General features: G+C 40.4%; 1 protein-coding gene across 5 annotated transcripts; it reads right to left on the bottom strand.

Annotated features, from left to right (window-relative positions):
* Nucleotides 1-103: 103 nt before the first annotated feature.
* On the bottom strand, nt 104-20,304 carry ano5a (anoctamin 5a). Of its 5 annotated transcripts, XM_071496775.1 has the most exons (23): nt 20,199-20,256; nt 19,579-19,930; nt 16,222-16,289; nt 15,565-15,702; nt 15,213-15,254; nt 10,613-10,720; nt 9,426-9,494; nt 8,910-9,194; nt 8,450-8,569; nt 8,180-8,295; nt 7,933-8,067; nt 7,720-7,825; nt 7,528-7,588; nt 6,985-7,136; nt 6,541-6,621; nt 5,347-5,575; nt 5,022-5,200; nt 4,806-4,903; nt 4,565-4,695; nt 4,114-4,319; nt 3,822-4,015; nt 2,378-2,483; nt 104-2,158 (listed from the first exon to the last, which is right to left on the bottom strand). In XM_071496775.1, exons 2-23 carry the CDS (start codon nt 19,646-19,648, stop codon nt 1,928-1,930), a joined length of 2,925 nt encoding a protein of 974 aa, XP_071352876.1. In that variant the 5' UTR covers nt 19,649-19,930; nt 20,199-20,256; the 3' UTR covers nt 104-1,927. The 5 variants fall into 5 exon arrangements, with proteins under 5 accessions (XP_071352876.1, XP_071352890.1, XP_071352884.1 ...); XM_071496789.1 differs by lacking the exons at nt 6,541-6,621; nt 15,213-15,254; nt 15,565-15,702 and adding an exon at nt 6,084-6,158 and having other exon boundaries at nt 19,579-19,860; nt 20,199-20,304; XM_071496783.1 differs by lacking the exons at nt 15,213-15,254; nt 15,565-15,702 and having other exon boundaries at nt 19,579-19,860; nt 20,199-20,304.
* Between the last annotated feature and the right edge of the window lie 1,700 nt (nt 20,305-22,004).

Below are 22,004 nucleotides of genomic sequence, written 5' to 3' on the forward strand. Positions count from 1 at the left end.
TCTCTCAGGCCATCTGTTATGTGAACAGCAACTTTCATGTCCTCAGCACAGGAGCCGAGGGCCTACAGCATTTAAGACTGATCCAAACAAGTGCAACAACTACTCAAGTTGAACTGGTACTTTATTTTTTAGAACTGTCTTTGCCGAGATTACACATTTGGATACAGGACAATTACAAAAATTACAGAAGAAAATAAATGAAAACATGACATTGTAACTTTAAGCATACAGTAAACAGGTTCACCTTTGGTAACAGTATAAAATAAAATATTACTAAAGCGTAACAAAGACAATTAAAATAGAAAACAAAGTAATTAGACGTATTAAGGCATCAATGGGCATCAGTTTAGCTAAGCACAGGGCATGAAGAAGGCAAAGTGGAACAGTCCAACATTTCTCTCAGCTAAGTGGTCACATCTACACGCATCTCGAGAAACCGAACATTTAGTTGCCTGAGTTTGAAGCACAACCAGTCAGCTATTTTACATACAATTCAAATACTTAAATACTTCTCACATATTTCTATGTATGCAGCTCAATATACGTGAAATGTCCTAATATAACTAAAAAAAGCCACATCTTTGTCTTTGTTGGCATTTAAGCTCAATATAAACATCAAAATCAGAACAGGGAACTTCTTGCTACAGTACAACTCTCCTTCCATTTAAGTGAACACAGATTATCACACATTGCTGCTTGAAAACACTGATTATGAATAAGCAGGACAACAAAAGAGAGTGGCATGTTTATGTATTGGTAGTCAGGTTTCATTAAGTGCTTTGTGCAAAATAAAAAAAAAAAGAATGTGTATCTTTCCTTCTCTACACAGACGCAGCTGAGGAAACCAGGAGCATGAGAATGGGGCGATGGCTGATGTGCTTTGTGTAATGGAGCGAACATAGTTGAGTAGTTGGGGGCAGGCTTTCATTAACTCCAATGTGTTGGTAAACAGAGGCACATTAAAAAGTGATCTCTTCACTCTCACTTATCTCCAGGAACAAGTCAACAGTCAACACACACCAGCTGCTGCTGCTGCAGCTGCAGCTGCTCAACAACTGGCCATCGCAGGACAAACTCTGCCCTCACTCACAGTAGTCACAGCAGCACAGGTTTCTCTTCATAAAAACCTGCTTCACATGTCAGGTTTTGTCCTGGAGCAACTGTTGGGCTGTTATGAGATCATAACAAAATGTGACCAGGCTTCTGAACAGCCAGTGAAGCGAGGAAAATAATTTGGTAAAAGTGTGTTACATCCGTGCCATGACCTCAATGCTGTCAAATAGACAATGCTCACATTTGTTGCATTAAAAAAAAAACAAAAAAAAACGAGTTGAACATAAACTTACAGTACATGACACTGGAACCGTTCATATTGCTGTACATATAAACAAACTGATATTCAAACCTTAAAACAAGCTAGCTCTCATTTCCAAATAATATTGTTATTCTACTTCATTGATAAGTGTGTGATATATTAAGGCATCCAGTCTTTGGTTACTTATGGTGGCACTTAAATAAATAGTGTTATAATAAAACCAGACCAAGTTGTCTGGTTTAGACACAGTGTATATATCCTTCTTTTTCTTACAGCAAATTTTGATTATCCTCAGCCCTATAATTACAACACAGAGAGTGAAAGCCATAAATATGAGAGAGACATTTAAATTCAAGTGCCTGAAGTTTCAGCATGCATGGAGACTTGGTCTTTCACCTGTGTGCACTTACATTATCAGCAGATTAGTAGAGGAAAGATGGCTGTGCATTAAGGAAGCCTCTAGTTCTTTAACGAAAGTCATGTGTGTGTGTTTGTGTGTGTGTGTGCGTGTGTGCTGCACAAACAACTCAGGCACTACAGCAAAGAGATGGTCAGTATCATAATACACAAGCAGGGCATCATGTCCAGCTGATTGACCAGCAGCTTGCTGGGCTAGAGACACTCTGACAGCACCTCATGATGGGGTAAAGACGGATAGATCATGGGCGTGCAGGTACAGTCATTGTTGCTGTTTAGGCTGAGTTGGATCTTCAGCTTCTCCACTTCGTAGTTATGAAGATACTCCTGGACCAGGTAACGCTCTCTCTTTACTCGAGCCCTCACATCAGAGGGAACATCTGGGATCATCCAGGCCACAAAGAACTTGACCGAGAACACGACATGCTGCGGAGGAACAGAGCACAACAGGTTAATGTTAAATATCCACTTTAAACTAAGAGCTGCAAACGTAACTCTGTGTGGACTCAGGATTTGTATTCTATAGGAAAAATGTGTGTGTGGGATGATAGGGGGTACTATTAATGTAACAATCAACTACAGCCCAACGTAAGAATCTGAGACCCAGTTAAAGTGGTCAGTAAGTGTTGCTGGTGCTGGTTTTACCTCCATGATAATGATGAAAGCCAGCTTGGCAGCCAAAATATGCCAGAACTGCATAGTGTGTTGGTACTCCTTCTCGTGGCCAGAAGGGTAGCGGTAATCACGATACCTACAAGGAAAGAACACCAGAGCTGTCAATGACCTGCAGATTTTTACATTTATTTGATTTAAGACTCAGGATTGTTTGTTGTCAAAAGAGAATGAAATAACATTTATTCCAGTACCACGCTGGCGACAACAGAATAATATCAATAAACGTTTAATGAAAACAGTTAAAAAGTATACATACAGTATTAACTACAAACATTTAAATCTGAAGTTAAATAGTGATTTAAGGGGCGGCATTGTGCCTCACAGCAAGAAGGTTCTAGGTTCGAACCCCAGGCCTGAAGCCTGGGGCCTGGGGCCTTTCTGTGTGGAGTTTGCATGTTCTCCCCGTGTCTGTGTGGGCTCCCTCCACGTACTCTGGCTTCCTCCCACAGTCCAAAGACATGAACGTTAGGTTAACTGGTGACTCTAAATTGCCAGTAGGTGTGTATGAGTGAGTGTGCGTGGTTGTTTGTACGTATGCGTCAGCCCTGCAATAGACTGGCAACCTGTCCAGGGTGTACCCCGCCCTTGCCCAATGTCAGCTGGGATTAGCTCCAGCACCCCCGTGACCCGGCTTCGGATAAGAGGTATAGAAAATGGATGGTTTGCTAAAAATACAGCTGTGTTGTATTTATAAGGCTTCAGTATGTTAAAATAAAAACACCTAATGGAGACACTAAATCTCAGACTATTATATCAATATGCTGAACTACTTCCCACCCCCATGACCACACATTTCATATATCAGTAGTGAAAAGTAATTTAGTTACTCAAATAATGTATTAAAGCACAACAAGTACAATTTTGAGGTACTTGACAAGTGTATGTTGTTTTATACTCCTGCTTCACTATGTTTCAGAGGGAAATACTTTTCCTCAACTATATTTACATGCTCAGATTACCAAGTGCTTTAATTTTACATACAATATATTAACATACAATATATTTGTGCAAAGTTTAAAAAAAATCTTATTAGCTTCACTCAACCAGCTACATTAAAATGATGCTAACATTTTAACATATCCATAATAATAACCGACTGATGTAATCTATTCAGCACTCAGAAGGGGTCATTCTTTATGATGAATACTTACACTTTTACTCTATTTAAAGTACATTTTGCTGGTATTACCTATGTACATTAACTCAACTAGAATGTTGAAAAAGTGCCTTTTACTTGAAACAGATTTTCACAATGTGGTATTTCTTTTGCTTAAGCAAAGGATCTGTGTTCTTCTTAACCCAAACCATATGTTAATGGAAGTGGAAATATTCACCTTTTTATATCTCCAGTCTTTCTTTCTGTCGCTCTTGCTCTCGCCCTCTCACACACACAAACACACATGCACACACACACCTGCAGATAGTGATGGAGCTGTTGAACCAAGAGGGGTTCTCCCCTTCCTCAGGCCTGTTGGCCAGGTCGATCGCAGAGATATTTAACACTGACAGGCTGTTGTTTATGTAGCCTTTCATATTCATGTCTGGCTGGTAGGCATACATGTACACGAGTCGTGGGATCATATCAGAGGTGAAGGCCACGATGAATGCCTAGAAAGAAGTGACAGAAATGGTGTGAGGAAAACTACAGATAAAACTGCTTTGACCATGAGCAGAGGTACATCAGACAGATGTCGTCAAACACTCACATTTGTGACAACAGAGAGGATGGCAATCCCACTGAGGATTTCCTCCCAGGCTCCAATACTGTGGGCCTTGGCTGCCACAGGACGTCTAAACTGAGTGGTGAGCTTCCAGGCATCCACCCTAACCTCGATGATGTTGTTGATAAGTGCCAGCAGGGGCGCCAGGGGGAAGGAGGCGACAAAGAGTGTGATGAAGCCAAACTGGATCACTGGGATGCAGAGAGGAGAGAGGTTAGTGAGAGACAGTATGATGGAAACAGCAACATCTGTAGGATCTCAGAGGACACTGCATCTCTATCTGTCTATCTATCTATCTATCTATCTATCTATCTAATCTACCTAGAAATGAATATCTTCTCTTTTTACCTAAGTTGAATGTCATTTGAAGGACTTCAATTCGAAATTTGTAATCTCTGTCTGTATATAATGGATAGACTGTGCGATGGATGTTTACCCATTTCCAGGTACTCGTAGAAAAGACCCAGCTGCCCAAAGCCCTGCAGGTCATGGTCCTGTTCCCAGCGGCTGTACAGACTCTCTGGGTGGTTTCGTGCCTTCCTGCTCCCCCACCAGTTCATCAGCCACCTGAAGGACAAGGGGGGGCGGGCAACATTACCACCACCTCTGACAGCCACAATACAGCTCTATTGAAATGCTAACAATGGCTATAAACCACAGTCAGTTTGAATACTCACGGGACCAGAGCCTCTTGGATGTTGCCCCACACCTGTTTACCAGTCATCACTATCACCAACTGGGTGGTCAACTCAATCAGACAGCCACCAGGGTCACACTGAATGTAGGCAGGTTGAGACAGAAGAGGGATGGGAAAGGAAAATTTACTTAAAGTCATGATCAACCTAAATTAGCGATGCTAATCTCACAAAACTCAATGTAGTTATATCTGGTACCTCTTCATTCCTCAGTTTGCTCCACTTGCCAAACATATAATTATAAGCTCCAGGATAGCCGACAAACTTGCCCTTGAAGAAAGCCACGTAGAAGCACGAGGAGTAGTAATTGACAAACTGGAAGAGGAACATCTTTACCGTCAATTTGTTCTCATACTCCAGGTGGGTCTTTGGAATTTCTGTCACATAGTAAAAGGTAATGAAAGAATTTCAATACATAAACCAAAAGAGAACACATTTTCACTGTTTCAAGGACACTGATGTGTGGACACATAAAGACAAACATGTAACAATTCTGGATACGTTCTCTCACTCTGGCCCTCACCCATATCAGTGATCCAAATGGCCACTCTCTCATACATGAGGTTGAGGATCATGATGATGACAAAGTTGATGCAGGAGGCGGTGACAGAGGTGGCCAGCTGTGGCGTGATGTAGGGGCCAACCACCTGCAGGTTAGTGGTTGGACTGTCCTTCATGATGCTGGCGAAGGCAGCGTATACCGCCAGGCGGTACGCTATCACCCCAATGACGCAGGCAATGATCAATGAGATCTTCAGGACAGAGACAACAGTGACAACATGAAAGACAACCACATGCCACAGCAAGTCACAAGACAAAAGTACAGTGAGAATATCACCAAAACACATATACATGTATGCATAAACAAGGTGAATTATGGCAAACATAAATGTTAGAAGTCACTGTCAGGCTTAGGGTGTGCATGCATGTCCCATGAAAAGACACCTACCATAAACATCCCATTAGCTTATTCACAGGCTAGAAGTTTTTACATACAGCAGTACACAACAGTAATAAATTCTGGGCTGGTATGTATAAAACTTCGGTCTTAAATGAGTCACGACTGATTAGAGATTAGATTAGATTGTTTAAGGGGGCTCCATTCCTTAAACGTTTTACACATACTAGCCCTGGTCACATGATACTGTTCATTAAGATGATGAACAGTATGATGGGAAAGACAAATGCCACAGGGTGGAGAACAGGTAGAGGAGGAAAGCAATTTTAACTGACCAAGTGTACAAAAGATACTATGCTCACCCAGAACAGGACGGTGGCTCCAGATAGACACATGCGTGCACACTTGCTTGTTATTGGTAAGTATGGCTCCATTTCCTATATCATAAGCAGGTAAAGCATGGACACAGGAGTCAGTAACCATTTGTTATATCCTGAAAAGACAGCTCTAAAAGGCCAGGTTCCTTTAATTACCACTAGCGTCAGATAAGAGACGGAGCTAGTTTGCCCAAACAGAGTTCTTTGTGTGTAGGCGTTTCAGCCTGGGTCCAATTCTGTCATCTAGTGGTCTCCCAGTGAAGCCATGCTTTTGCAAAAACCTCTCTCAAGATGCTGATCCACTGGACAAACAGTAATGCGGTAGAGAAAGAAACTCGTGCCTCCAAGTCTTTCCAGAAATGCCTGTTATCCACACAAACTAAATCACACCAAAACCTCTCCCTCACCAACACTGGTATTCCACAGTAAGTGCCACCCTTACCCAGAGGATCACAGTGGCCCAGCACAGAAACAATTTCCCCATTAGATCTGTAGGAGTCCTGTCAAGAACCCACTCCATTTCCTAAAGACGGTAGGATGTGGTCACAGCAAATTACAGCATGCTGTTTCTATTCATTTCAAGTCTGTGTCTGCCACTATCACTACTTATTCACTTGCAATTTAAATGAATGAATGTTTTTAATCAAAGAGTCTCTATTCAAACCAGCTTTTTAGTACAAGAACTGGTCTAATGAATGACTGCAACCAACTCAGTGTTTAGAACCTGTATCCAATGAATACAACAGATACTGTAATCTGTAATCATTCTAAGTCCTAACATACAGTATATCTGTCTGGTGAAGCCTTGTGGAAGCTACACAGATGTAGAGCTGTACTTCAGAACATTATCATAGAGTATATTAGTATTTCATGAGCACACAAACACCTGAGTGATGCGGTTCAGCTTGCGGTTGGTGCACTTGGTCTCATACTCTGGTCGAAGCTGCAGCTGCTGTTGCTCCTCCTCAAAGTCGACCAGATCCCACTCATACTCAAGACGGGCCTGCCGCCTCTTCCAGAACTCCAGGAACAGCGTGACTGAAGAGAAATGTAACCCATCACACTAGGTTTATAATAGCAGAAATAATAACCTTGTTTTATTCGTTTTGTTGAAGCTATATTAGGTTGTTTGCCAGACTTGGAAAGACTTGTTGCTGAGTTTTTCAAATGTAATTTTTCAGCATTGACCCCATTCAAGTCTTTTATATTAGTGTACTGGCAGAGGTGTCAGATCTCAAAACCTCAGCAAATGAAACTAAAAGTGACAGGTGAGAAAATGTGTTTTTCTTTTGTGAATAGATGAACTGGTCCTTTAAATACAGATTTAGCAACAGTGATTATAAATGACTAAAAATAGTTCAACATTTCCCACTAGGTGGTGCACTGGGTTAGAAAATACAAAACTCAAAGGGCAGACATTTTTACTCACCCCAAATTCCCATGAATATGGCAAAAAACACTGTTCCTACATTGTCAAATAAGTGCGATTGCTGAAAGGAGAACATGTAGAAGAGATAATGAGATCATGAAAGGCTGATACCATCCTTTAAATGTCACACATATGGGGGAGAACATGAATCATCAACAAAAACAACTCAGTCACAGAGTTAGGATGTCTCACCCATGAGGAGTTGCATGTTGTGTTGAGTTTCCAGTAGCCACATTTCTTGTCACACAGTGGACACATGACAATGTTGCCACCAATTTCCTCACTACATATTTCTTTACTGTTGGGAAATGAGGGTTGTTTTCAATAAAAGGAACAATGACATTAGTAATAAAAATAACTAATAATGCAACGACAAAATAGGCTAGTATTCTTTGTAAAACTCACCTCCACTCGTTGTCATCGTAAGTGAGGAATCCGTAGATGAAACAAATTGTTCCAACTACTGCAGCAAACAACAACATCTCAGTGTAGAAACCCAGCCACGCAAAATAAATACCTATCTTCTCTCCATAATACTTCCTGTTGAGGGGAAACAAAAAACAAAAAAAAATCCTCCTGTTAATTCCTCTGCTACCAGATTCATGCTGCATAAATACACATCAGATATGACAACTTTGTTTGCAGGTCTTGCCTTATAAGGTTGAGTGGCTGCTCCTTGAAGAAACAGAGGAATCTGGCCCAGTATTTGTAGAGATTGTATCTCTCACTTTCGCAGTTAGCATCCCTTGATCTTGTCCCGTACCTACACTGCATGCACAGAAGAACACAGTTATCTAACACATTTGTTCCTTTATTCGTGCTTGCATTGCAATATCCATGCAACACTGCCTTCAACAGGATGTCACTGTTGGAAATCAATGAATGCACATTCAATTGAAGACACATGACAAAAAAGGCTCACATCATGCAGGGGGAAGGCAGCAGTGTAGGTGCCATTGTTGAGTAACCTCTTGATTCCCTTCTTGTCTTTATCTGCACATTCATCCCTGAAGTACGAACAGCGGGACAGGATATAGTAGACCTGCACAGAGAGAGAAACAGAATAACAGTGTTTTGTAGTTCAGAGGCTTGGAAATTGTGTGGATAAAAACTACACTGCAAAAACTAAATTACTAAGTTGCCCCTTTGTTCACAGCCATTTTAGGGATATAGTGGATGGACATTCAATTCTTCACAATAAACATGTCCTGCTAAATTTGAAGATTAGCCATCTTAATAACACTTTTCAAAAACCTTACAATGTTTCAGTCCTGCAAACAGAACTACAGCATACTGCAGTATTTCAGTTTTGAATGTTAGGGAAATATTATAATTTCAAGGTCACAAACAAGATAAGAAAGCCAAGGTCAAAGCAGCCTTACTATCCTGTTGCGAGTGGAAGGGGGGAAGAATGTGTCTTTGTCGTCGATAAGGAAGAAGTCAGACTTGCTCTTGTTGAAAGGAGCTGTGAAATAGTCTGGCTCAGGGTGCTTGATGTGCTCCGGCAGACGAAAGGGGGTGGACAGCCAGTTCATGGGCATCTCGCTGTTATCTGGGATGTCGTTAGCCTTGAATGGAACTTTGATCTTCAGTACGTCTGCATAGGTAGCCAACACTTCCCATGGAGCATGAATCTTCACAAAATAAGTCTTTCCATCTTCTGACTCCTGGCGATTATGACACAGTAAAATGAGTAAACTAAAATACTAATTCAGTGATAAAAGTTCATTTCACAGGTTTATGTAAAATTCATAGTTTAAAGACTAAATAGCATAAAGATAAAGTCAAGATCTAGTCACAGAGGTGATATGATATATGCATACATTATTTCTTTACAGGCCACTGCATTCCCTTTTTATATGATTAGACAATCAAAATCAGAATCCAGGGGCTCTTACCGATTTATCTTCTGTCTCCAACTCCAGGCCAACTTTCACTAAATTGGCCTCATACACCTTCCGCCTCTCCTTTAGAAGTAAAAATAAAAATGTTTGTATATATTTTTAACTTTGATCTCAATTTCATTCTGCATTTGTGTGTACAAATTAAGTACACACAAACATCAAACAAAACAGCACATATGTAGATGAGACATTCAGGAATAATATGTACAAATCTGTAATAAAATGTGCTGATTTAAATTATCAACATATGACTATAATAACAGCTAAATAACAGTGAAGAACTGAAAATATGAGTATATGAGGTATGAAAGCGTGAAAAAATATTTATATATATATATAGGCAGTGAAAGTTTCTTGACATAAGTCACTATTGAGTTTAATGTTTTCAGAAACAGGCCAGTAGAAAGAATTATCCATATCATCACAGTGAAAACTGACAAAGAAAATGAAAGCGTCCTTGTTAGAGCTGAAATCACAGCCGACGGATAATATACAGGAAGTGGCCTCCCATTTGGCCTTCCTCATGCAGTGGAAAAAATGAGCTAGTTCCTGACCAGGCCAGAGGTCTGAGTGTTGATTCAATGATGACACTGTGGGCAATATGTGAGTTGGCTGTGACAAACTGCCACATACCCGGGTAGTGGTAACATCCAGATGTGAGGGCTAACAGCTCAGTATCAAACACTAAAAGTCTTTCAGAACTCCACAGTTGATAAAGAGACTTGCTACAAAACCTGTGATCAAAGACAGTATGGAAATGCTTCAAGTTGATTTACTTAAGACAATAGGGTGGTGAATCTATTTCAATGTAGAAGTGGCCTTCTCAGAAAATTCCTTTAGAGGATTACTGATACAAACTGGGAATAACAGTTTATCTAGTTTTGTCAGTGCTGTGGTATTTAAAATTTGCCGTAAACACACTGTGAACTCTGAGGATATCCTATAAGAACCAGTTCTTATTGTTTAAACCAAGAAGTGGACACACAGTGCAGTCAGTGCAGCAAGTATTCCAGTGGAAAAACACAACTAAATAAGTTCTATATAAACCACACAAGGCACTGTCAGTTAGTTCAGTAGATTTAACAGCAGCAATCATGGCAGTGAAACGGGTAGTGAAAGTTACTTGTGGTAGTGCAGTTGTATGTAACTTGTATAAACAGTACGTAGAAGTTGTTTCTCACCTGTTTCCTCTCGCCATCTTTATCGTCAACATAGGACAGAACAAAATCAATCCTGCGCAGTCCATCACGGAAGAACACTGAGTCTTTACTCTGTTGTTGTTTGTCAATCTATAATGAGACAGAACAGAGGTCACAATTTTTAAAATACACACTGGTAGAGTATCAGTTCAACGGGTATTGGATGCATTCACCACAGCAGATCACAGAGTCAAACCATGTGTCAGTGGCTAACAGCAAAAGCCAAAGAACAAGGCCTCCACACCACATCACACTTGACTGTCAACAAAAATGATAATTATCATATTTTCACTCCAAACACAAATGATATGCTAAATGAAGGGCGTCTGCTTTGACTAAGATCTTTCATGTTACTCATTTCCCTTAAGATAGGACTTATTGAACAAGGTAACAATAGGCTCTTAAAGAATCCTATGGTGCGTTACAGAATAAAATCCAGAGAGATATCCAGAATCCTATGAATGCTTTGATTTCATGTCATCTGACTACTTAAACAAGACCTCAGGCTATGGCAAATGATATGTAGAGAGGATTACAAATTCATAAATGCCATTCTCAACACAATAATCCCTGTTGTGTAGAGAAGATACATTGGGCTTAACATTCCATCATTATTGTACTTAATTTGCCTGTGATTTTCTGTGAATTCTGGGATTCATAGGGGCTGAGACCACTTGTATTGGTGGCTAAAGAAATTCCAAGCATGTGTGGCAGCTAATGCTAGCCCTGCAGGGGCTGACTCTTCAGCAGCTACAGGGTTGAGGAGAAATGAACTGCACAGGAATGCTTTACAGGAGGAAAGGAGGGCATGGCTGTCTGCTTTCAGTGCTGCTTCAGCTGTTCAGAAAGCTAAAAATAACCACGTACCATGTACGACTGTCATCACAACACATCACTACAGTAGCTACCTACACAGGACTGCTGACAATTCAGAGAACTCACACATTAAGCACAGAAAAAACTACAACATCGTACGGAGCCACATTTATGGGTACTGTAGTCCTGACTGAGTTTTCCCTGTCTGTCAGCCCAATGCTGTGGGGGCAGGGAGGAAAGGAAGAGCACTTTACCTCCATGGCCCACTCCCTTTGGTTATGATGCATCAATGGAAGGGCCGGCTGCCTGAGCAAAATTGCCTTTCTCCAGGGAGCACAGTCCAGCCCTGAAAGCACTGCTTCTCTCTTTCTCACTCCACTGATCCCCAGTCAGAGGAGCTCCAGCCAGTCCACTCACCTCCCAGGACAAGCCCTCATTTGGTCGGACATTTAGAAAAGAGACAGGAGGGGGGAGTACAGGAGAGAAATAAAGGAGGCTCCTAGAGATGACATCAGCATGGTGGTAGCATAGTTGCTGCCAGCTGCTGCTACAAAGCTAGCTAATGTAATAAGAGGACAGCCTCAGAAAGGGGGAGATGATATCACCGTACTATACAATGCTGATCATCAGGAGAGTAAAAGAAACAGCAGTTTCAGTAGAAACTCATCAGAAAGGCCAAATGCTCTGAATGCTGTGTTCTGATAAGAGTGATGAGGACAAACTACAGAAAACCAATGATTGTTCCAGTCTGACTTGACTGTGTGAAGCTAATCAATTAAACAATCTGGAGACATTACCAAAACAGTGTACCAAATTGTCTCAGCCATGTTACACACTGTCTAAAACAGCAGCAGTTCCTGCTGTACAAACTCTCAGAATAATTTATGTCTACGTGTTCAAACTTTTTATGGGTTTTCTTGGGCAAAGTTATGCATATGTTCTAACGACTGGTCTGCATTACCTCCCGGTTTAGATTGAACCATGTTGACCATGGCAGGGTGCTTCTATAACTGGGATGTCCCTGCAGAAACTCTCTAATTTGCTGTAATTACAGATCAGCCATATGGAATCAGTGCATCTTCTGGGACCTGCCTCTGCTAAGTAAAGCCAGTAGAGGCCACAGAGTACTATACATTTACCAACTAACCCCTAACCACTGGGTGTTTGGACATATGTACGTCTTAATTAGGGAGGGCCAGTGTAGAACATGGTGTAACATAAGTTGGTTTCTAGTTTCAGGGAGGGAGGTTCTGTAAAATATTACTTTAATGGCATTTCTTTTTTGGGGTCAAGGATTTTTTTTTTTATTATATGGGTCACTTTTGATTTTGATGTTCAACAAATTGCTGTTAAATTTGATAATGCTGCTGATAATAATGTGTTTTCTTCCAAGAACATCTCTCTTGTCTAGTTGTAGTTTCTATGCTTCAAAATCCTCTTAAGCCTCCAATACACTCTGATGTTAGTACTACAAAATGTAATAGTACAGTTGAATACTCTTTCAGTGTTTGTACAACTGTTTCAGCAACAACTGAAAGAAATGTATTTTCTCTAAGTACATGGTAGCGACTGTATCACTCCAATATGTCTTTACTGTGTTGCAATAAATCATTGCAATCCTCATATTTGTTCTAAATACAGATGGGACTTTGTGCTTTGATCCAGAGCTAAACTGGACACTCCTATCTTGAGATTTGCAGAAAATTACATCTAGTTCAGCATCACACATTGTCAAAAAGTTATATACTTCAACACAGGTGCACTGCATGATACAACTAAACAGTTCACATCCAACCATGTTCTCTGGCATGAATAAAAACTGAGCAGGCCCAGTTGATCAAGATGGCAAGAGTTAAGTATCTAAGACTTTGTAAGAGGGTTCATTGTTTGGGCACGGAGAGGAGGAGCTTCAGTCACAAAGACTCCACAAATGGCTAGTGTTAGTGTTACAATAGGAACAGCGACTAAAGTGACATCTGCATTTAGATCTATGAAAGACACCAGTAAATAAGGTCATAAATCGACAGCTCACATTTGATGCCTTTGATGCTCGTGCATTGGTGTGAAATGTAAGGAGAAAACAGAAGAGCAACTCCTCCTCGGGTGATTGGGAATGTCAGTGCAAGACCTCATTGAGTGATCACATCAGACTGTGTTAGCAAGAACAGTCTGTTGACAATTACATAGAGAGGGATATTATAGTAGGGTTGCAGTGCATAAACCCCTCCTTAAAAAAATGAATGCACATTTAAGAGTGGTACAAAAACTAGGTACTGGTCTGCATGTGGAAAAAAGTGATATGGTTAGAACAGTAATCCTTCACTACATTTTCAACAAGTGGCCAAATGCATTTGTGGCATACACCAAGAGAATAGTACAGGCCTGAATGCTTAACCAGTCAGGGGATCTGATGGTTCTGATCTGCTGTGGGCAGCATTTTACTGGCATGGTATAGGTCAAGTTAGAGGGAGGGGTCAATGCAAATCAATACAAAGTTTTCTGAGTGGTCATCTTCATCCTATCATGAAACACTTCTATCCTGAGGGCAGTGGTATCCAGAGGGATGGCAATGTCATTGTCACTGAATAGTTTGATGACTATGAAAACGATGTGAATCATATGCTATGGCCTTCACGGTCACCAGATCTCAAACCAACTGAACACCTATGGGAGACTTTGGGCCAATGTGCTAGCCAGTGCTATCTACCACTGCCATCAAAACACCAAAAGAGGGAAAATCTTTTGCAAGAATGATTTTCCATCCCTCCACTTGAGTGCCAGAAACTTATTGAGTCAATGCCAAGGAGCAGTGAAGCTGTTTGGGTGGCATGGAGTGGCCCAACACTTTTGCAAAGACACTGTATGCTGGTTTCTTCCTTTAATTTATCACCAGGCCTTTAGGAGAAGGGCTGTACAATAACCTTCTGTTTCCATTCTTGATCACAGAGACAATTTATAGATGTGCAGCTGCCTCCCCTCAAAAACTCCTTCATGTCACCTTCCACTCAGCTAAATCGTAGCCTTTAGTTGGAGGGAACAAGATTACTAGAAAAGCTGATTGCAGGGTTTTTTCCCCTAAAGATTAGCTGCTATTAAAAGGGGTAATGATTAAACTTTTCATTAAAATGGGTTACACACTGTTTAAGCAAGACCACATTTTAGAGCATTAAAAAAAGGTTGCCTACTGTACAGTATGTGGTTAGCCACAGCAAAGTTCAGTCCTGTCATGAGTACAGGGCTGGGTCCTGATTACAGTATAGACTGTATACTGCGTATAGACACACACACACACACAAACAGCTAGGCAAATAACAAACACGGTATACAGTGTGTTTTCAAGTCTCTGTGTGTGTGTGCTCAAGTGTGAATATTCCAATTACGCTGTAACACCGCCAGGCTGTGGCTTTCTCTTCAGTGAAGCAGACAATTATCACAGGTGAGAGCAAAGCATGGGAAAAAGCCTTTTCAATTTTTAATGAACTCTAATGATGTATCTACATTATAGCTCATGCCAGAATGTTACCATTGCTCTCTGCAGAAAACAACATGCTCTCCAGAAGCCACTATCAGCTCTCTGCCAAGATACTGTATTACTGTACTATGTATTGATTTCAACTCTAATTTCCAAGCTTTATTTTCTGAATATATAATGCTGCTGGACAAACGCAACACTGAATAGACGTCCTTTAAGAAGGAAATAAAGGCTGCTAGGCAGACATATGCAGAGAGTTGCATCACATCACATGCCTATTTTACCATGCCATACCCTGGAACGAAACTTCAGGAATAGAGCCCGCTTTCTCGAGAGCTGTGGAGGAACCGAGTAGACAGTGAGGAAAAGCCTAACAACACGACAAATTCAACAGCATACAGCTAAAACTGTAGCTGCAACCTTACAGAGGGGATCACAGTGGATCAAAATGTCAGACACTCCACACTTGAAGCATTATGTTTTACACATCGTTAGAGATTACACTCACAAACACTTCAACACTCTGAAGACCAGTAAATGTTATAAGTCAGGCACAGTCACAATCAGGTCTTGAGGATGTGAGATGGCACAAACACAAAGATATTGACACAGCAGCATGCATCTGTGTCCTCCACTGGTGTCTTACCCCAGTCAAAGCATTGATTTGCTCTAAGGTCTGAGCCTCAAACTGTGGACTGTCGCTGTGGTCAGAGGGGGCCAGGGAGGCTAGGCTGGCGCTGAGAGACTCACAGGTCTCTACACACACACCAGGCGTTAAAGTAAACTTTAAGTACAGTGTGGAAGGGGAAGAATAAACAGGAGCATTAGGGTTGCATCTGTCTCTCTCATGACATTTGCACTGGATCTGACTGAAAACTAAAACTGGTAGTTGTGGACTGTACTAAGATCCACAGGCTAGTGGGTGGGTTTACAATAAGAAAATCAGTGTAACTTTTAAAAATCTAAAGAGAGGAGGAAGGAAATCTAAAAAAAGCATTTCAACACAATGAACTTCCTGATACCATGCTTACAGGGAGCAAGGTGGAAGTCAAGACACTGCTAAACAGAATTTTTTTGTCTGTTTGGAAACCTAAAAATTCACATATAGGAAGGACATATCTTCACATATTTAAACAGCTGGAATATTTTCAAATGGTCTAAAAATACGTAGACTATTCTGAGGCACAGTGTGTTATGAAACTTGCCCAGACTATCCACCACAGAGGCAAAATAAGTTGCTTTACAGAAATGTCTGTTTGAAGGTGCTGAGCGAATGTTAACATGTGGTGAGTTTGGTGTTTACCGCTGATTGTCCCTGCTGGAGGGATCCTGCACTGGAGGAGGCGTGTTGGTGGTAGCCATTGACATCATCTGCAAGACAATAACATAAGGAACTCAGAAATAAAAACTGAATTTCCCATGTTAATTATGGTAGTATTCTCTAACCACTGTAAAAAAAAAGAATAGCAAATAGCATAGTGAATCTCAAACAGGCAAGTTGGTGGCAGCAAAGTTCAGTTTCAGGAGTATGAACAGCTGCCTGTGTTGAGAGAGCAGCACTGACTGGCAGCCAATGTTGTGGTCTATATTTGTACAGCATTTTGTGGTGGTGCTCCCCTCATGGCCAGACAGCATGACTTAACAGGATCACTGTGAAAGAATACACACGGCCATGTTGCTGCAATTCGACCACTACAAGAGTGACTGAAGGAAACAAGGCTGAGAAGTCTAGTAAACCCCCTCAATGTGTTTGACAGTAAAAGCTGCTTGTGTGACACCAACATGGTTTTAACCACAATAAAGTTGTACCTTTACCTGCCCTTCATTCTCTGTCAAATGCAATTACAACCTACTAAAAGTAGACTCTGAGAAAAAGATTTACATAAGCAAATAGCAGAGCAGATGGAAAAGCAAGACAATCAAGTAATGCTGGCACAGTTGTAAAAAATAAAACAAAGGCTGGTTTCAGCCTGTGTGTCTTTGTTTTTAAATAGAAATGCAACAGTCTTAATTGATGGTCTCTCTAAGGTTATATTTAGTCTGGACTCAACACAGAGAATGTGCTTACACAGGCCTGAAACAAGCATTTGAACCTTATAATATATAAAACTTTTCTGTCTCTACATTATTACACACCAAGTCAGCAAAGTATAACTTAGTGGTTCAAATCTAAAATGAATGATATTTATTATAAAAGCTCTTGTCCAGAGCTGACATATTGCTCAACCGGTGATGCAACTTGCCCCACTGCAGGTTTTTTATTTTGTTGAACTAAACAACTTCAATTAACATAAACATTATCTAAATGACTAAGCTCTTGATAATGATCTCACAGTAAAAATAAAAGAAATGCTATTTTATTTAGTATATGAAAATCTAACTTGCTTTTATCATTTAGATACAAAGAATGCTTATTGTTACCAACATCTTTTGAGTTATGGCAGGATGTGGAGCTTAAGAGGAGACTGTTGACTCCTTGACAATTACTACTATACGTTACAGTTTACAGCAGATTTGGACTTAAAGCTGAACCTTGCACTCGCCCTTTCATGCTGGACTTTCATAGTGTTTTAACAGCAACAATGAAGCCAACTTTTTGTTTCATCTTCTTTTAAAATCAGTTATTATACTGACATTGTTTTGGACTGCTTCATTCCACAATACATTTCTTGTACACATATGCCTCTCAAACAGTTGTGCATATTTTTGCACAGTTGGACACAGTACTGGAGCTCTGTGTATTAGCCACTCAGCTACGCCAAGAGTCCTTTCCCACCTAACTAAGTAGCCCCAACAGTTAATGCTTTGTTTAAGAGAGAGCAGCTGATCACAGTGGAAATGCCACAAGGCTGCTACAGCCTCTTTTTTTTTTTTTTTTTTTTTTTTATCATTATAGCAAGACAGCAGATTCACCCTCATGTACATCTGTTGTTTACATAGAGAAAGTTATTTTACAACTCAACTATACTGATAATAAATGGCAAATACTTCTGAATCCTAAAACAGTGACAACAGATGCATCTGGTTTATTGAAATAACAGAGACAGGCTGCCAGGCTACTAGTATTCTTTAGTATCTGTATAGCTACACTTTTGCACCTCAAGTTTTTTTTGTGGTACCACTGCCACAGTGCAAGGTTGTGAAAGGAAATTAAGTCGCCTGACTTCAAGAATTTTGTATATAAATACGGTGGGTAGGTTTGTCTGATATGACAGGAAGCAACCATTCTTTCCTCGTGTTTAGAGTTGCAATTTTCAAGTACACACATACACATGCTCACATATCAAGACAGTCCTAGATAGATAATCTATATTTTCAGAACACTGATGCAACAACAAGCTGTAATCCGAGTTGTTCTGAATTGTTTGTGAATACTTTCAGTCTTTCAGTGTGTTCATTGTGGTTTGAATCTGTATTTCTTGTATTATAGAGCTTGAGCTGTCCACATGTTTTGACTTATTATATGTTTTTTTTATACATTTAAACTCTGAATGTGTTGTCTAGAATATTTTTCAGTGTATATTTACAGCCTGAAATTCATGTTTGCTGGTACTATATTGAATAAGTGTTACTCACACAATAGGAGTTCTATTCAGTTCTGATAGAAAGAGGCTGTTTACCATCGGTAGTCCTCATTGTACAATCTACAGTATGTATCTCTATATTAAAATAACCACGATTTGGAGTATTAGTGTGAGTCAATGTCGTGGAGCTGTGAGTGTGATGTGTGGAAAACACTGCTTCTTTTGTTTTCTTAACACACCATAAATATACAACACCAAGGTAACCATAACTATAGTTCACAATCCTGTAGTGATCACTCATAAACTCACACAGCTGGACCACTGTAATATGATTCTCTCTATGCTGCAGATGAAACACTACTCTTTTAAATTGATTCAAAAAGATAAGGGCTGCTGGAGTGCATCCAGGGTGATTCATGCTCCACCATCAACACCATATATGGCTAAAAACACAACCCTCTGTCTAAGCATTGATTTAAATTCAAATTTAGCCAGGAACAGAGAGGGATTTGAGGTTTGTTCTGGTGGATAGTGGCGGCCCGTACGTGACATGAGTGTTTCCAGTAAGCGGGCCAGCTGTCGGAGGCTGGCTGACTATAAGTCACTACTGTTTCCATGAAAAATGAGCCAGACTCTGACTTGGGTGGGAAAATTTGCAACGTGGATTCTTAAAAAGATTTAAATAGTTGAGTTGTGTCACCTAAATTGATTTTAAAGTCAATGTGTACAGAAGAAGGTGTTATAAGTTATTGTTGCTGGCACAGCAAAGGCATGACCACACATAACAGTGACATAAATTTCATTTTCTGGCCTGTTTACCTGAGCTGTCAAGCAAGAAATGTTAAGGTTATGGTATGTTATTGTGGTTGTTAGAAAGTTTCAGTTCATGTTAGGTGTGTGTACGGAATATTCCTAAAGACTAATGATCTTTAGGGGTTGTAGATTTAATGCAGCCAACTATTTGTTAATATTCCTCATTTTCAAGGCCATGCAGACTGGCGATACCAATCTCAGTGAAATCTTAATTGATCATCAAGGAGGCAGATCCCACCACTAATACGCCCAACATACCAACTTCATAGTAACAACTTAAATTGATCCGCAGTTGAGGCTAGCTGTGGCATTTCGCTACTCACCGTTAAAAGACTCTGTGGGGCTCATCTCAATCAGACTGTCCCCTCCAGCTTTTCCCGTTATTCGATGCATGTTAACTGTATCGTGTGGCCAAACCTTGCCCGCTGGTCCTCATCTACACTGTCAAATCCCGAGCCAGGCGATTTCTGTCCCGCCTGAGCTGAGAACCGTTCTGCTTCGCAGTCGACCCCCTCGGAGACGCCACGGCTACTTCACCAGGCTAGTCGCCAGCCTGCCGTCCTTCCTTCAGCCACTGGCCGCTCACTGCTGCATCACTTCATTCCCTGTGGGAGGTTCATGAGGGGAGTGGCTCCACACCGCAGACCAATAGTTTGGCCTGAAGGTGAACAGTGCCTGTGCCCAAAATTTCTACATTTCATGCAAAACTAAACAAACACAAACAGTCCAAATAGGCTATGTAACATTAGCTAATAATATGCTAGGAGCGTTGTGGTGGCTAACGTTAGCTAACAGACAAGTTGGAGGCGAAGCTCCCTCCATAGAGTTCACTAAATTAAGACTACTGGGAGTTTATCTTTACACTTGGGTATTCTGCTTACCAAGAAAGACATTTTTTAAAAAGCGGCTAAGTTGGTAAGGCTAAGTAAGTTTAAATAATTACCTGTTTGTAAGATAGAGATTCATTTTTAATGGAGTGTTGTTCATGAAGACTGCTGTTGCCATGGTGACACATCAACGGTTTAACGGTAACACTTCCTTTTGAGGCATTAACGGTAAATAAATCGTTTGCTATTGAATTGGAAATCAATTCATTATTATAAATCAAGACATATTTTGGGTTGCCAGGTTGTGGAAAATCCTCCTCCAACATGACACAAAAACAACAACAACAACAACAACAACAATAATAATGGCAATAATAATAATGATAGCAATAATAAACTTTATTTATAGAGCACTCTCATACAAGAGATGTAGCTCAAAGTGCTTAACAATAAGAAATAGAATAGTACAATAAAACAAGGGTGACTCAAACAGAAATGTATTAAGGAGACCCCACCTATAAATGGTAATAGATCATCAATAAAGGGTTCTACAATAATCAATGGAGTCTGTAGTTGTAAATGTTAATAAGCTGTTTATGATTGGATTTTGGCCCAGGTGTCCTGCAGCTCTTTTCCAGAAGTTTGGTGGTCAAACAGTCTACTGGAGAGGTCTCCATGATGATTTGAATAGCTAATTAAAAGAAACAAACTCTCATGCTTGAGGATCATTTTCCCACAACCTTGCAATCTAAATATAAACAGAGTGCACATAACTATACCATGTGATAAGATTAGTGATCAGGGTCACTGAATGCATTGATATAGAGATGAGACATTAAACATTACACAAAGTCAGACATCAAGGATTTAGGTTTCCTAGGTTTTGATGCCCTGTTACTATGTTCCCTTAGTCATTGGCTTACAGTAGGTAGGCTATTTGTTTAGCAAATGTCCAGAGTAAGAGCTTCCAGGAACACCTTCATAACCAACCACATTAGCCTATTAACTCATGCCTTTCCAAAACTGTTTTATATCAAGGCTACCACAAGGAACTTATCCAGTCTCCCACCTGAGAAATGTTTGCGGTTATATATTGTAAAAGTCAGTAAGTCTGTAAGTAGAGAATAAAAAACAGTAGATGTTCAACTGTTTCAAGGGGCCACAGACTGTGGGCTCTAATGTGTCTTTTACCAGTCACTCGGATGTTTAGTGTTTTGTGTGAACCGTCTAGATGTTTGGCTTTTTCTTCCCACTCATTCACACGTCTGTATGTCTGTTCCTCCATAGGCAGTCCGGGAAAGGGTCTAACAGCAGCTTTTCCCTGCTCCTCCCAGCCATCTCTCTACTTTGTACTTCCACTCTGGTCAAATTTAGTAGCAGTGGCCCCCTCTGTCACCCTTCAAGTGGTTTACACGGTCCTGTACTGGTGTAATTATGTTATCCTCCTCTGTGGGGTGTGGCCGAGTACAGAAATATAGCCGTTTATTTTTGCGACCACTTTTTCTTCAACATCATTTCGCCTCTCCTCCTTGACATGTGGGTCTTCCTGGGTGTGCACTCCTTTGCAAGGTTTCCAAGACTGATGGTAAAAATCAGGTTTAATAACAGGGCACGGTGGGCCACCCCTTTGCCATGTTAGTTTTTCTTTCTTGACTTTCAAAGAGAAATGATGAGAAACTGAAGTAGGTTTGCTGGCCTGTATAATGGGATTCATGTTAAAGATATTCTTTAAAAAAAAAATCTAATCACAAGTTCACATAAGTATAAAGTAGGTCTTCTGTATAGAGAAGCCTCCTACTGAATGTGTCACTATAATTTAAACAGGTTAAAAACTAAAGAATTATACTTAAGCAAAGACATCATTGTAAAAAATGACCTCAGAAGTAAAAGTCCTGCCTTTAAGATTTTACTTTTTAAGTGAA

Source organism: Trachinotus anak, unplaced genomic scaffold (genome assembly GCF_046630095.1).
Source record: "Trachinotus anak isolate AG129_WGS33_773 ecotype Australia unplaced genomic scaffold, CSIRO_AGI_Tana_v1 ptg000002l, whole genome shotgun sequence".
NCBI classification, from domain to species: domain Eukaryota; kingdom Metazoa; phylum Chordata; class Actinopteri; order Carangiformes; family Carangidae; genus Trachinotus; species Trachinotus anak.